Source organism: Oryza brachyantha, chromosome 4 (genome assembly GCF_000231095.2).
Source record: "Oryza brachyantha chromosome 4, ObraRS2, whole genome shotgun sequence".
NCBI classification, from domain to species: Eukaryota; Viridiplantae; Streptophyta; class Magnoliopsida; order Poales; family Poaceae; genus Oryza; species Oryza brachyantha.
The window spans coordinates 257,236-271,693 of record NC_023166.2 but is presented as its reverse complement, the minus strand read 5'-3'; the positions used below and the strand labels follow the sequence as shown (position 1 = coordinate 271,693).

At 40.8% G+C, this 14,458-nt stretch overlaps 1 protein-coding gene across 1 annotated transcript; it reads left to right on the top strand.

Moving 5' to 3' along the window:
• Positions 1 to 8,609: 8,609 nt before the first annotated feature.
• LOC102707021 lies at positions 8,610 to 11,654 on the top strand. Its single transcript, XM_006651998.3, has 3 exons — positions 8,610 to 10,242; positions 10,702 to 10,921; positions 11,041 to 11,654. The coding sequence occupies exons 1-3, from the start codon at positions 8,800 to 8,802 to the stop codon at positions 11,334 to 11,336; spliced, it is 1,959 nt and encodes a 652-aa protein (XP_006652061.2). The 5' UTR covers positions 8,610 to 8,799; the 3' UTR covers positions 11,337 to 11,654.
• Positions 11,655 to 14,458: the final 2,804 nt, after the last annotated feature.

Sequence of the window (14,458 nt, the reverse complement as noted above, 5' to 3'; positions counted from 1 at the left end):
TAGAAACCGCGAGACGAATCTTTTGAGCCTAATTAATCCGTCATTAGCACATATTGGTTACTGTAGCACTTATGACTAATCATGGACTAATTAGGCTCAAAAGATTCGTCTCAAGATTTCTTACATAACTGTGCAATTAGTTTTTTAGTTCATCTTTGTTTAATGCTTTATTTAGATGTCTAAAAATTCAATGTAATGTTTTTGGAAAATTTTTAGGAACTAAACAAGGCCTTACTTACACCACCCTCTGGTTAGCATTTTCGGTCACCTTATGGCAGGCATGTCTCTCCAACCTAACTCCATCTTTCCTTTTCTCACGCGTATATCTGTGGGGGCTTTGCTAGATAAATCCATGAAAATCAAGGATCGCTTCGCAACAAAAACATTTGGGACTGTCTAGGTGAAAGCCGGCTGATTTTTTTTTTGCAATTTCAGCTGAATTTTAAGCCACACGATGGAGACACGTGTCATCATCTGGATGCCTCTAATACCACGTACCACGCGTTTATTTTGTTGTTATGTTACTTAACTTTGTGCTTCTGTCATGCCATCTAGGCTTGTTCATTCTATTAGTGGGCTTTGCTAATAGACCTTTTTGGATAGATTTTACTCCACGTTTAGTTGAAAAGAGATAAACACCCTAATGGGCTGTCATACGTAAAACTATGAGCCAATAAAGATTTAAATTTTCAACAGTTATAACTGACATTAGTTATAATTGAAGAATATATAAAAAAAAGAAACACGTGACAACTCTTAGGTGTCAAGCTATAAATTTAATCTTTTGTGCTCTTTCAAAATACTTAATTTCCTCGCTTCACAACTATCATTGTTTCTTATGAAATCTTCAATTTCACCATTTGACAAAAACAAATCTTAAAAACTAGTTTGCAAACGTAAAACTAAATTCTTGCTTGGAACAAAGTGTTGTTCAGTACAGCCAGGAGCACTTGAACTTATTTTGTTCTGCTGGACAATTGTTGACGCCAAAATTTACTTCTGACATGTCACACATGAATGGCTAAAAGTCTCTGCATCACTTCAGTACAGGACCTAAATTCTTAGATAATGTGTGGACGTGCCAAACATATTAAGCTAGTTAATATTGCATAACTTAAGCTAGTTACTTCCACAATTAACACTTATAAAAAATAACGAAACTATTTCTCTGCACTATTCAAAACTAAATAGCATTGGATTAGCTGCGCTTTGCTAAAAACATAGCCCTACACTTTTTGTCATCATCAATTAGTGGGTATATCAGGTTTCTTCGGGCCTACAACAGTGGTGAATTGTTGATTCTACAATAATTAGAGCTGGTAAATTCAAGTATCAGCTAACAAGACATCAGTCATGCATTTTTTAGTAACCGATGAAACTACGAAATTTACAAAACTAGGCATGTCTAGTAGCTTGCAAAACTAGACATGATATTAGCTGACAAAACTACAAAATTTACAAAACTAGGCATTTCTAGTAGCGGTTTGCTTGGAGGTTTTCTGACAAAATTAAATTAACAAAACTAATACCTATTGCCATAAATTTGATAACATAACTCCAAACAACAAAAAATAACAAAACTATCCAACTAGCAGCAAAGAAAAAGCAGGAATAAAAACTAGCAGCAAAAACAAAACTAATCTTATTCAGAACTTATACGTACTTGCTGAGATCGTCAGTTCAGAATTAAAATAAGAAATAGGAGTACTTACAAAACTAACAAAACCAGACCCATGTAACTAAGTACTAACAAAACTTGGTGCTACGGATCACAAAACTAGCAAAACTATTTTCATTTCTGAAAAAAAAAGACAAACCAAAGAAACCGATAAGATTGGTAGTTGAAAGAAACATTTATATAAAACTTGGGTTAGTTGATATTATCATATTAGTAGAATTTCGAAAGAGTGTGGAGATGTGAGTCGCCGTCGTCAGCAATGTGGAATGACGTATATTCTCTTTTTTGGGCTGTGTACATAAGCATTGATCACAAGGTCCACGTAGAAGGCTACAGGAATTTTTGGATTTTTAAATGGTCAAAGATTCGGCTGAGAAAACCCAAAAAAAACAGCAGGCTGTATGGTAGCAATTTCCAAAAAACATTTTGCATTGTTTTCTCCTAACTAACTAGAGAGGTCATTAACCGATCTGTTTTACATGGAATTAAGCGGCATGGGCGATCCTAGCTTCGAAGCCTTCATCCTCCATCTCGTCGTTACCTAAGCAAGCCACTAGAGTATAGCGACTGAGGACGACAGCGGCGGGGTGTTTGTGGGTCCTTGCTCCGATCCTTGAGGCGCCCGCCTGGGTGGGTGCTTCAAGTGCTAACTTGATGCGAGTGACGAGCGTCCACTATGCGATGGATCGGATGCCATTGCAGTGGATCATCGATCGTGGTTGCCAGCAAGCGCATGCAACTCGACCACTAGGGTGTATACGCACAACACCATGGCCAGGCGTCGCCGCCCCATCTCCGAGTTATCATACTTTATCTCGGTACTGCATCAAGCGTTTGCAGCCACGTCGGGCGACGTGGTGGGCTATTGTCATACTCAAACTTCATGCACCTTGTTCACATGGCGTAAGGCAATGTGGAGCCAGTGAGTTCTCTAGTAGTCTAAGGCTGTGGGGCTTCTCGAGCAGTTGAATATGGGGAGACATGAAGGCTTCGCTAGAGGGTCTTGGGCTCTTTATTTTTTTTGGAAGGATAAAACACGGGACGCACACGAACTCACACCACGACACACGCACATATACGCATGCGCGTCCCTTACCACACACTTAGAATTTTGGGGTGCGTTCGCGTGTGAGAGGAAAATCCTCGGGTGAGAGACGCGAGTTGCGATCCACAGGGATCGAACTCACGCAAACAGCTCGCGCGCCCGCGCGACTGACCACCCGAGCGCCGTGCCTTGTCCACTATGAGACAGTGACCCTATGCTAGCATGGATGGTGTTGAAGGGTTGACATGTATCCCGTGGCAATGCTTCTACCGCCGTTTCTTGTTTCTTGGTTACTGCTGTTGCACATTAAAGATGATCATGAAATTGTTGTAACCATTTAGGTGGAACATTGATGACACTTGTAGGTGTCATAAATCTTTTAATGATGATGTATTGAAGCCTCATCTCCTACGATGAAAACCTAATGACAGTGATATTTAAATGTCACTATTCTCTTGAAGGCATCATATTGGAGGTATCTATGGCAGTGTCTTCACGAATTAGATTCGACGGTCCTAGCGATGACATGATCAGGATATATGACTGGCTTACAACTTACCTATTCTCTGGTATTATCTTCTATTTTAGTTCGAGATTAATTGATAACAGTGTTGGGAGTGGAATTTGACTAATTGTTGATTTCATAGGGATGTTTCTACTAGTTGGAGGATAGAAGGACTAAACACACAATTCATAGTTTTGTTGTTTAAATCAAGCTAATAATTTATAATTTATAGTAATTTATGTTGTAATCTTTCTAATGATTGGATGTGTTTTCTTTTAAAAAAAGTACTAAAGACTAGAGTCAATGGATTTTTTTATCTTAAAAAAAGTGAGATTCTCGTGAGGTTCGAGACTTTCTTCCTCAGATCTAGTTGTAGACGAGCTCTAAGTCCTAGCTACACTTAGGGATGTGTTAACACCGAAATTTGGTAAATCTCCGTAATAGATTCGGATAAGGAAATGTGCGATTGCCGTTAGATATTTTATCCGGAAGAGTTCGAATTTAATAGGGAATCATGAAGACCAAGTCTTGGCGGCATAAATTTATCTATTAATTAGAGTTAGTTAGAATTTATCTCTAAGGGAGCTAGAGTCCGATCAGAACTTATTTATTTTCTTTTATCTATTAGAAACCGTATGTCGTATTAGAGATAGAGTTTGTTATTTCTTTTTATCTATTAGCAGTCGTGTCCGACATGGACTAGCATCCAAAAATGTGTTTGACGTCAAAATGTGATGCAATGACGTGTCACATACGAAACCCAGGGAGTCAATCTTAGACAGCTCCAGTGCAAGACCTAAATTTTTAGAATGATACGCGGGCGTGCCAGTCAGTTTGATCCTGCAACTGACAAGATGAACAGGAAAACAAACCGATCGCCTATCAAGCCGAGAGGTAGCTAATAATCCAGCCGATCATATGTTGATACTGCAACGGTTAGCCGATAGATTGAGTAGCTGTTAAAAGCTTGGATCGGCCAAAAACTCAATAAAAATATATTTGAACTAAATATTAGACCAGCGTAATCCACCAAGTTACTTATTAATCCTAGTCGACCGGACAAGTCCCTATAACCAGATCGAACCAAACATACATAGATTAGACTTAACCAAGACAGTATGCAGTCAAGCACGATATGATTATAGGAAACATAAAGATTGATAAGGCTAATAAATAAACCGATGAATTACTTGGAATAACTAACAATGAATGTTTTGTTGTGATTGGCTAAATCCAATTTACATGTAATTCTCATAAGCCAATGCAACATAAATAACTGTCGATCTAACTAAATCAAGCTGATTGGTATAAAAATAATGCAATAAGGCAATCAGCTATTCTATTGATGTAAATATAATGAACATGTAGATCGGCAAATATCATCTGCTATAAACGACTGACAAACGACCAATATCTATAAAATATCTAGCCCAGATTGCTAAGAATAATCATAGAAGATTGGACCCAGCCGAAACAGTTCAAGATTACGCAATGTCAAGCTAGATAAATAGATCTAGATCACTATCAAACCAATGAGCCAATGACTGATAACTTATCGGCTAGTACTCCGATAAAACTATGAACAAGATACATCAATTTGATATAAACCATTTGACAAACGTAATCTACTAGATCGGACCTAACCGAGACAGTACTAGATTGAATATGTCAAATAGCAAATATCAAACCAATGTAAATCGTCCAAAGTGGTCGACCAGATCAACTCAAGATACAGAAGTAACTCAAGCTGAAACTGATACGATAAGTAGCAATCGCACAACTAGATTAGAAGATCGGACATAACCGAGAGAGTCCTAATCTAGCCGATGCGATTACCGTGGCCCGGTGGAACGTAGGACTTACCCCTCCTCCGGAGATCGAAGCGATGCAGCCCCGCGTCAGGTGCCAAGTTCCGTCGGAATTGAAAACCTCGGACAAAAGGGTGGCGATGTGCCGAAATTTGATTGATCTGATTGTAGATGATTTACATTGACCCCGGGCACACAAATTTATACCCTCGAGTGGATGTTAGTCCATGTCGGACACGACTCCTAATAGATAAAAAGAAATAACAAACTCTATCTCTAACACGACACACGGTTTCTAATAGATAAAAGAAAACAAACAAGTACCCGAACATACTCGACCCGATACACGATACCCGCACTTGTTTGGCAGGCAAAAGAACTGTACCCGAACCCATACCTAACGGGTGCCCGGGTACCCACCGGGTATCTGCTGGCTGCCTGCTTCCCCACGGATGCCGCTGCGTGGACGCCACCGCCCCCTGCTGCCGCCATGGCGTGGAGTCCGGCCACCACCATCGCTACTCAGCCGCAGTTGTAGCCCAGAGATGGGAAACCCTAAAAAATGAAAGAAATATGTGTGTGTGTGTATATATATATATTATATGTATGTATGCATGTATATGATTGTTTATATGGGCTAATTGGTTCTATCGATGATTTGGATCGGCAATAAAACTATGGGCTGGATATCAAGCTAGGAACTCGATGGTTAGTATGAATATGCCGTGTATTTGATTGAGTACAGATCAAATAGAGAATAGCCGATCTGAATATGCCGTGTGTCTGGCCCTTACCATGACGGGTGCCCCTGTCCCCCTTTATAATGGGGGATAGAGCTTACAGTAGAGTCCTAATTTAATAAGACTAAGATCTATCCTAATTCGGTTACAACTTGGACCCGGTACATGCGGCATGTAATCCGATAGTTACCAAACAATGGTTGATAGCATACAGATATAATTGCTTTCCTATTCGGTAAACCTCCTGCTATGCGTATATGTATAGTCTATGGATACCCCTAATAGATGTATTCCACAGGGCCAAAATCAAATTGTATGCATGTCACTATGTCTATATATATTGGGTCGGGTACGTGTTATCCACGGATAAAAATTAAAACCCGGCTACTGTTCGTTTAGTATTCAGGTTACCGGAGGACATGCCCGCGGGCAAAAAATTACACCCCATACCCATGCCTATCAGGCCGGGTACATGTGGATAAAATTGTCATCCTGACTTACGCTCCCCCACCGTGCTAATTATCCACATGATGAAATATTTTATTTGAAAGCTGTGTGATTTTGAGTTTAAAAATAACCTTGGTTTCTTGAGTGGAAAATTTTAGATCCCAATTGAAAGTCCAATATTCTGAATAGAAAGCTGTAAAAGTTGGAGTTGCAATTTGTGAAGGTTGATTTGAATTAATACTGAAGGTTTTGATGTAAAAATTGTTGAGTTGTGAGATGAAAGTTATAGATTTTAAATAAACATATCTATAAAAACTATAGTTTTCGGTGAAGACTCGTGCCCAGCTGCCACGCAGGCCCGTTACCGTTACATTGTTCATCTACTGTTCACATGCACTGTTCATCCGCTGTTCTCCTTTCTTTTCCCTTTTCATCTAGGTTAATTAAGCGTGTACTGTTTATCTGCTTTTACTGTTCATCTGAGTTAATTAGCATGATAAATTAGTGATTAAAAAACATCCTTCGTTTTTTCTATATCTATTTTCCGCCGCAACGCGCGGGTTTGTCGGCTTGTCATCGTATATCTCTCTATAGTTTTCGGGAGGGCAACCTGAGTTTGCCAGCTATACTGTTCTACTGTAGCAGAGTTAGTTTAGAAGCCAAGGAGCACAGCATGCCACGACACCGTCGGAAAAAGCACACGTCAACCCAGCCTCGCGAGTCTTCCGGGCCCAGCCAAAGGACGCATCCAATCGGAGCCGCGGCACGTAGTCTCAAACGAAAAATAAAAACGCATTCAATCCAAATCCAAGACGGACGGGATAGAGCACGGACGTCGTCTTCCTCACCGGCCTGTCCCCCACGCACGCTTGCACGGAGAGACGGAGACGGAGACCTAGACCCAGGCCCCTCCTCCACTCCACGCTTTTCCTTTGCCAACAATGGGGTGCCCTCACCAACACATTTTCTTCCCCCTTTTAATCAATTCGCCCAACCCCACTGCTTTTTCTCTTAGAACGGTCGTAAACGGTTTTTTTTCCCCGAAAGGACAATTCTTCGTAGTTATAAATTTAAATATTCAGCGACAATTTAATATAGCAGGGAAAGTTTTTAGAAAAATACTCCCTATGTTTTTTTATATGACGACATTTACTTTTATATTTATATTTAACCATTTATCTTATTCAGTCTCAACAAGTACGATGGGTCCATCGCAAACATTGTTGACACCTCTTTTATCTTTTACAAAAAGTCATAGGTCTATCACGAACTTCTTCATCGAGGAGTGGATTCACTACCTCTAAGGGCAGTGGTCTATGCAATAACAAGTGGTGACCTCGTCCTCACTGTCGGCAACATCTACCGTCAAGTGCTGGTCTTGTATAATAGAAGAAATGACAGGTAGCCATTAGGTACAAACGTATCACACTGACATATTGAGGTTGATTATTTGACCTTTTACGAAAAAAATCAGATGATATATTTATAAATAAAAAATAATTTATAAATAAAACTTTTATATATGCATTCGTAATGATCTAAAAGTCAATAAAAAATAAACTACGATAAAAAATACAAAATTAACTTTAAATTTAAAATTAAAAGTTTAATTTTTAATTTATAAGCCTAAGCAAAAGCAAAAAATAAAGCCGTGAGTCTTTCCATTTGCAACGGATATAAACGGCTGTAGCAAGGAGCATCCTCATTTCAGCAGTGGTATTGAAAAAAATTAAATTTTTAAAGATAAATTGACATGTAATATACCATTAGATTTGTACAGTTTATAAGAAAAACAAATATGTTGATCAAATTTTAATATATACTCCATATTTGTGAAAAAGTGATATAGGGCATGTTCGTTTGAGGTGTGAGGATGAGTTAGTCATCCGGCACGAAAACATAGTTATAGTTTAATATATAATTAATTAATTATTAAAAAATATAAAATAGATTAATATGATTTTTTGAAACAACTTTATTATAATTTTTTTTAAAATACAACGTGCCCATAAAAGACGAGAGAGCTAACATAACTTGAAGCCTCGGCCTGAGACCATAGTGTTAACGGAGATAACCTTATACGATGACACGAGGTAATATCTGTCGAGCTATACAAAAGCGTCGGCCCGTGGCCGTGGTCCCGTAGAGCGCACCGACGACTGCTCGGAATTCCGGTTGGAGCGGAGTGCGCGAGAAGCTTCGCGAAGCGGCAGTGGAGGCGCCGCGCCTCCGCCTCCCCTTCCTCCTGCTGGTACTCGTGGTCGACCGGGCGCCGCGGCGGCAAGGGAGGCGTTCCGCCGCCTCCAACTACGGCAAGCTGCAGCTCAACAACGGCCTCGCCCTCACCCCCCGCAGATGGGGTAACCAATCGGTCCCCCACCCCCTCTCCTCTCGGTCTCGGCTCTTCCCCTCCCCCGCTGCTGCTGTTGCTTTATCCAGTACTTGTAGTAATAAAGTTTTTGATTAAAAAAAGAACGTCGCTTGGTTGTTTGTTTGGGCGAAGGCCCGGCCCATCGCTGCCTGCCATCTGACTGCTCCCCTTCCCTTCCCTTCGACTCGAAGAACCCTAAGCGATCATGGCGAACGGCGGCGGCGGCGTTTGGGATGGCAACTGGGCGCGGCTGATTTTGGAGATAATCCACGAGCACTACAAGAAGGCACTTGACGTGCTGCCGCTGGACCACTGCGAGAAGCCGCTCCTCCACAGCGGTCTCTGCATCGGCTTCGCCGACCCCGTCACCAACATCATCGCCAACACACTGCGCAACGCCGATCCCAGGAAGCGGAAACGGAGACCGCCGACAAGGGACGAGGTCCTCTCCAAGATCGTCGCCGGCGACGGCACCTCGCCCCCGGAGGCACGTACCGTCGCGGAGCGCTCTTACTATGGCCTCCGCGCCTTCCTCATATCCTATTTCCGCTACCTCCCCGCCTGGGATGCACTGCGCTACCTCTACCTGTCCAGGGCCGACCTCCTCGTCGCCGTCCTCCTCATCCACAACCACCGCTGCTGCCGCCGCCCACTCCGCATTCGCTCTCACGCCCTCACCTCTGCGCTCAAATCCGCTGCCTATTCCTCCGCCCAACCCAATCTGGTTATGGATTCCTTTGCACTGCTCCCTCGTCTCCACAAGATCCACCGCTGCCGCCTCTCTGCTCAAGACATCCGCTGCTTGTCTCGATTGGTCCACAAGCCGCTCAAGCTGAAGAAGAAATCAGACAAAGCAGCCATGGATCTTGCTGCCCGACGGTTTCATCAGCTAGACATGGATGCAAGCATTGCCAAGGTGCCAGCAGGTAGACTGACGGAATCGCTGCGAGGAATTCTTCTCGACAGAATCCACAGTCGTTATCTCAAGGTGGTTCCTCGGCTACCAATGATAGATCTTCGTGTTCGACATCATCGCAGCCTCCTCAAGGCAGGCTTCTGCTATGGCCCATTCAATTCTATCACCAATATCATTGTCAACACCATTTGGTACGATACCATGTTCCCTCCATCAGAGAGTTTCGAGGTGGACATGATCTGCACCCTGCAACATGTTGAATCTCGTTCTCTCAACGGACTCATTGCCTTCTTGCACGCATCCATTCCTGATATATCTGACCATGATGCTATGATTTATCTAATCAAGAGCGATCTGAATATCTGCAAAGTAATTGAAATGGCAACACAGGAAGGATATACTACCTCAGTTTGTGATGACAGCGGCTACAAGGCTGCAGTGGATGCGTCATATCATCCAAAACCTGAAGAGTATTTGGAATTTGTCATGCAAGTCTTGCCTCAGGTGCGATCTGTTGTTAGGTCCCTGCTAAAAGATCCTCTTTCCTCAAGCAGTGTTCGTCGCCTCTCTACACTCTTGTCACATTCAAGCTTAAATTCCTTCAAGCCAGCCGTTGTTCTAAGTAAAGATGCAATGAAGATCTTTTCGGATTGCAAACAAGATTTCCTCACCCAACAAAGTTTTGTCTGCAGAAAAGTTAAAGCTGCATTGCAGAATTATGAGCAAACTACGGTTAGTTCTTCCTTTCTTTTGCTTTATCTTCTGCTTTCCATTTTACTCTGTAGCAAACAAGTTGCACACTAGATGTTTGCTAATTCCACTGAGTATTCATTCTTTATATGTTGCTTTGCTGTGTTAGATGGCTAAATCCAGTTGTTTTGAGTTGATGTAGTGCCCAATAAACTCATGAAGCTGAACTGTTATAGTAGACGCCTCATTTGATTTAGCTCCCAGGGTCGTTTGTTGTTGACAAATACACTATATACGGATTCACAGACTGAGTATTGCTGATTGGACCTATATTGCGTTAATGTCATGTGCTTGTTACAGTTCATTAATACAGTGCTTCAAATATGAATTCATTGAGTTTGTATATCGATTTTATTAACATTTGAGTTACAAAAAATAGACCTAATATCATGTCTATCTTCACCATATGCGTCTTTCCTCATGTGACATTTCTGGTTTTAGGGCTATTGCTATGAGCTTTGTATCATTTGTGGTGTGAATGATTATGTTGGCAAGAAGAGAAGTCCTGGAGACTCGAGGCGTCAATTTTCACATGCCAATTTTTGGGCAAGTCCAGATAATGGAACAAGCACAACGTTATTTTTTGCAGAGTTCAGTAATGTTGAAGACAGTGAACATCATCAACCCTTTTGCTACCCTGTGCCGGAAGTGTCAACACAAAGTATGATTTTACCTCCACTTCTGATACATCTCCATAAAATTGAAATAAATAAAAAATCTCCAGATAATATTTTGAGTTTTACTTACATTGAACCTCTTTTCTGTCTTTTTCTTGTTAAGTACGCTGCTGCTATTGTGAGTATCTGGGGATTAGGATTGTACATCCCACTGAGGATTCCTGGGAAGGCGCAGGAGACTATGAGAAAATTGCTTCTAGCGAACACAAACTCACAAATCAAGCTATTATAAGCAGTGGGAAGTTGAAAGATAATATAATGGGCAACTTCGCAGATGATTACCTCTACTTGGATCGTGCCTGGGACATCAAGTTAATCCAAGATATGAATTATGCTGCATGGTTGAGAAATCTTGATGGGAATGAACTAATGAGGAGGATAAACCCAATGAGGCCGTAGGCCACGACCTACAACAAGTTGAGTAAATATCACAAAAGGATACTGATTTTAGACTCTACTTTAGTAGGTTGTTTCGCTCACTTGCTTGTTGCATCTTCAGCCAATATGGATGTACGTGTTATTACCCCTCTCAAAAGAAATGTTTCGGCAATTAATTTTCAGTCTGCATGGTCATAGTTATATTGCTTTTTTACATTTCTCATGTCTCATGGATGGCCTATTTGCGTGATTTGTAAGCTATAGATGACGCCCTGAGATTAGGCGTTAGGTCATGTATGAATCTTAAGACTATGGGCAGATAGATATTTAACATCTAAATATTTCGTTTTGCATATGTTGATTTTTACATCTTTTATTGGTTGCATTTATTTCTGTTTTGAAATGTTGGTTGGCAATGGTTTAGATATATAAGGTAAGGGTTTTTTTTGTCCGTCGAGAAGGTCTATTACTTGTTTATCAGAATCCTAATGTCTAACCATTAGTACAGGAATTGATTGTTTAGCATCTGTCAGACACTTTGGAATCAAACCAATCAATTCGGCGTTTAGACCCACACAAAATATGTGTCATCAACTTATCATCCAACATTTGGATCTTTTGCTTAAGCTCTGTTTGTTTCTGCTGCTCAAGATTATTATAATCTAGATTATTAGGAATAATCTAAAACAAACAGATGAACTGCTGTGATAACTTATTATAGATTATTATAATCTGGATTATTAGGAATAATCTAAAACAAATAGATGAACTGCGGTGATAACTTATTATAATTAGATTATTGTAATCTGATAGGTGCTTTTTTTCAGATTATTGGCTGACGAAAGACTCACTGCCCTTTGACATTTAGAATAAATTACGCACCTTGCCACTGCTTACCCTCAAAATAGTTGAGGATATTTTAGACTTTAGCCATGCAAACCCAGTAATCCAGCCTATCCAATAATCTAATAAACAAATAGATTATAGCTTATTCTTCTCTAGCCTATAATAATTTAGCTGAATAATCCTAAGTGGAAACAAACATGGCCTTAAGCCGCGGGTAATAGATTTTCATAGAAAACCAATCAGAGCGCACAAATTGCTCCTTTAATTACAATTTTTGCAATTAAGCCACAATTCTTTCAAAATTTCTCTTTTTGCCAAAAGACTATCCAAATTCGATAAATTTTACTCCTAATCCCTTATCAATGTTTCTAGTATTTTGTAACTTTCTTGAAACCACCAAAGCCAATTTCCAATTAATTTTAATTCTAGAATTTTCTAGAAGTTTCTAAAACACCTTGAGCTCCCATGGTTTGCAACCCCCAAACCATTAGCATATCCATTGGATTCATGAAGCTTAGTCATTCGTCTCGAAGAAGAGTGTAGAATGTAGGAGAAGAACGGAGAAGCTTCTAAATTAGTCATTCGTCTCGAAGAAGAGTTGAGGCAAACTTGAGCAAAACCAAGGAACACCCACATATTCAACTAAAGGATGAACATGCCAACTCCTCAACCTCATCAAAGTTTGCCTATAAATAGAGGAAAATCCTCCTCAACGCGACGATACATCTCTTTCCATAGCCATATTAGTATTTATATATAGAGATGGCCATACAACCCATCCGGCACAGCCGGGCTCGTGTCGCTTTCCATCGGGTCGGCACGACTCAATCAACACATCGAGCCATGCTGTGTCAACCCATGAGCTGCACCTAATACCCAGGCATGACCCAATAACTCTCGGGCCGTGTCGGGCTTGCTCGAACACACGATGAGCCATCATGCTTATTTGTAACGAAAAGTCTATACTTCCTACCTCACCTCTTTGGGCTGCATAAATAAGTCTATTTTTTGTCTCTCTTCTTTAGGTTGTGGCTTTTATTGCTAGAATGAGTCTATTTTGCACACCTCTTCTTTTAGGCTAAGCCTTATATGACTAAATTAAGACTATTTTAGGTCCTTTACTAATTTTTTTTTCATCCTGCTAATTGAACCGGGCCGCGCCAAGCCAACCCACGTCGTGTCGTGTCGTGCTTGGGCCGGACTAAATGGTCATGCTGTGGGCCGGGCTGTCGGGCCTCGTGCCTTATGGCCATCTATGTTAGTAGAACTAGAGAATAGGAGTGGCAAAGCATTGTTCAGTTTGATGAGCTAAAAAAAGAAGAATAGGGAGAAGTCAAGTGTTAACTTGGTCACTCGGTGGCTGTTTGGATCCAGGGACCTTTTTTAGTCCTTCTTTACATCGGATGTTTGGAGGTTAATTAGGATAATAAAGCTAATTGCATAAATAAATGCTATTTCACTAGACAAACTTTTTAAGCCTAATTAATCCATGATTAGCAAATGTTTAATGTAGTAGCACATTCGCTAATCATGGACTAATTAGGCTCAATAAATTTGTTCCGTGAAATAGTGCAGAGTATGAGGTGGGTTTTATTAATAGTATATATTTAATACTTCTAATTAGTGTTTAAACATTCGATGTGACAGGGACTAAAAAAGTCGGTGTGAACCAAACACCCCCGCAATGTAGCCTCACCTAGCTATCACTAGTAGCGACGACGGCAGTAGTAGGCATCCCTACAGTAGCAGCAACGCTGACAATGATAGGCGGCAACCTGCAACAGCATCAGAGGGTGGAGATGAAGGGAGTAGGGGAAAAGGTGAGTAGGAAGAGGATGAAGGGGGGGAGGGGTGGCCTGAGCGGTAGGCGATGCACCGGCCAGCCAGTGGTGGCGGCAGCCCCATCCTAACCCTAGCCATATGTGAAGAGGAGAGGAAGAGAAGGCAAAAAGAAAGAATAGGAAGAGAAAGAAAAGAAAGAATAGGAGGATAAAGAAAAGAAAGAAGAGGAAGAGAAATAATGAAAAAAAAGAAAACAAAAGAAGGAAAAGAAAAAGGACAAAAATAAAAAGAGGAAAAGGAGGAGACAAAGATAGAAGATATCAACCTAGACGACGAAAAAATACAAGAATCTCACGATTATATTTTATGAAGTGAAGTTTAGGTCGAAATCCATGCGAGTTGCCATTGATAATATTTCAGATGTTTCTAAGTCATTTAAATGGAATCACTACATTATTACTACTAGCAAATATGCCGGTGTGTTGCAACCAGATGCTTAGAATTGAGAATGTTGT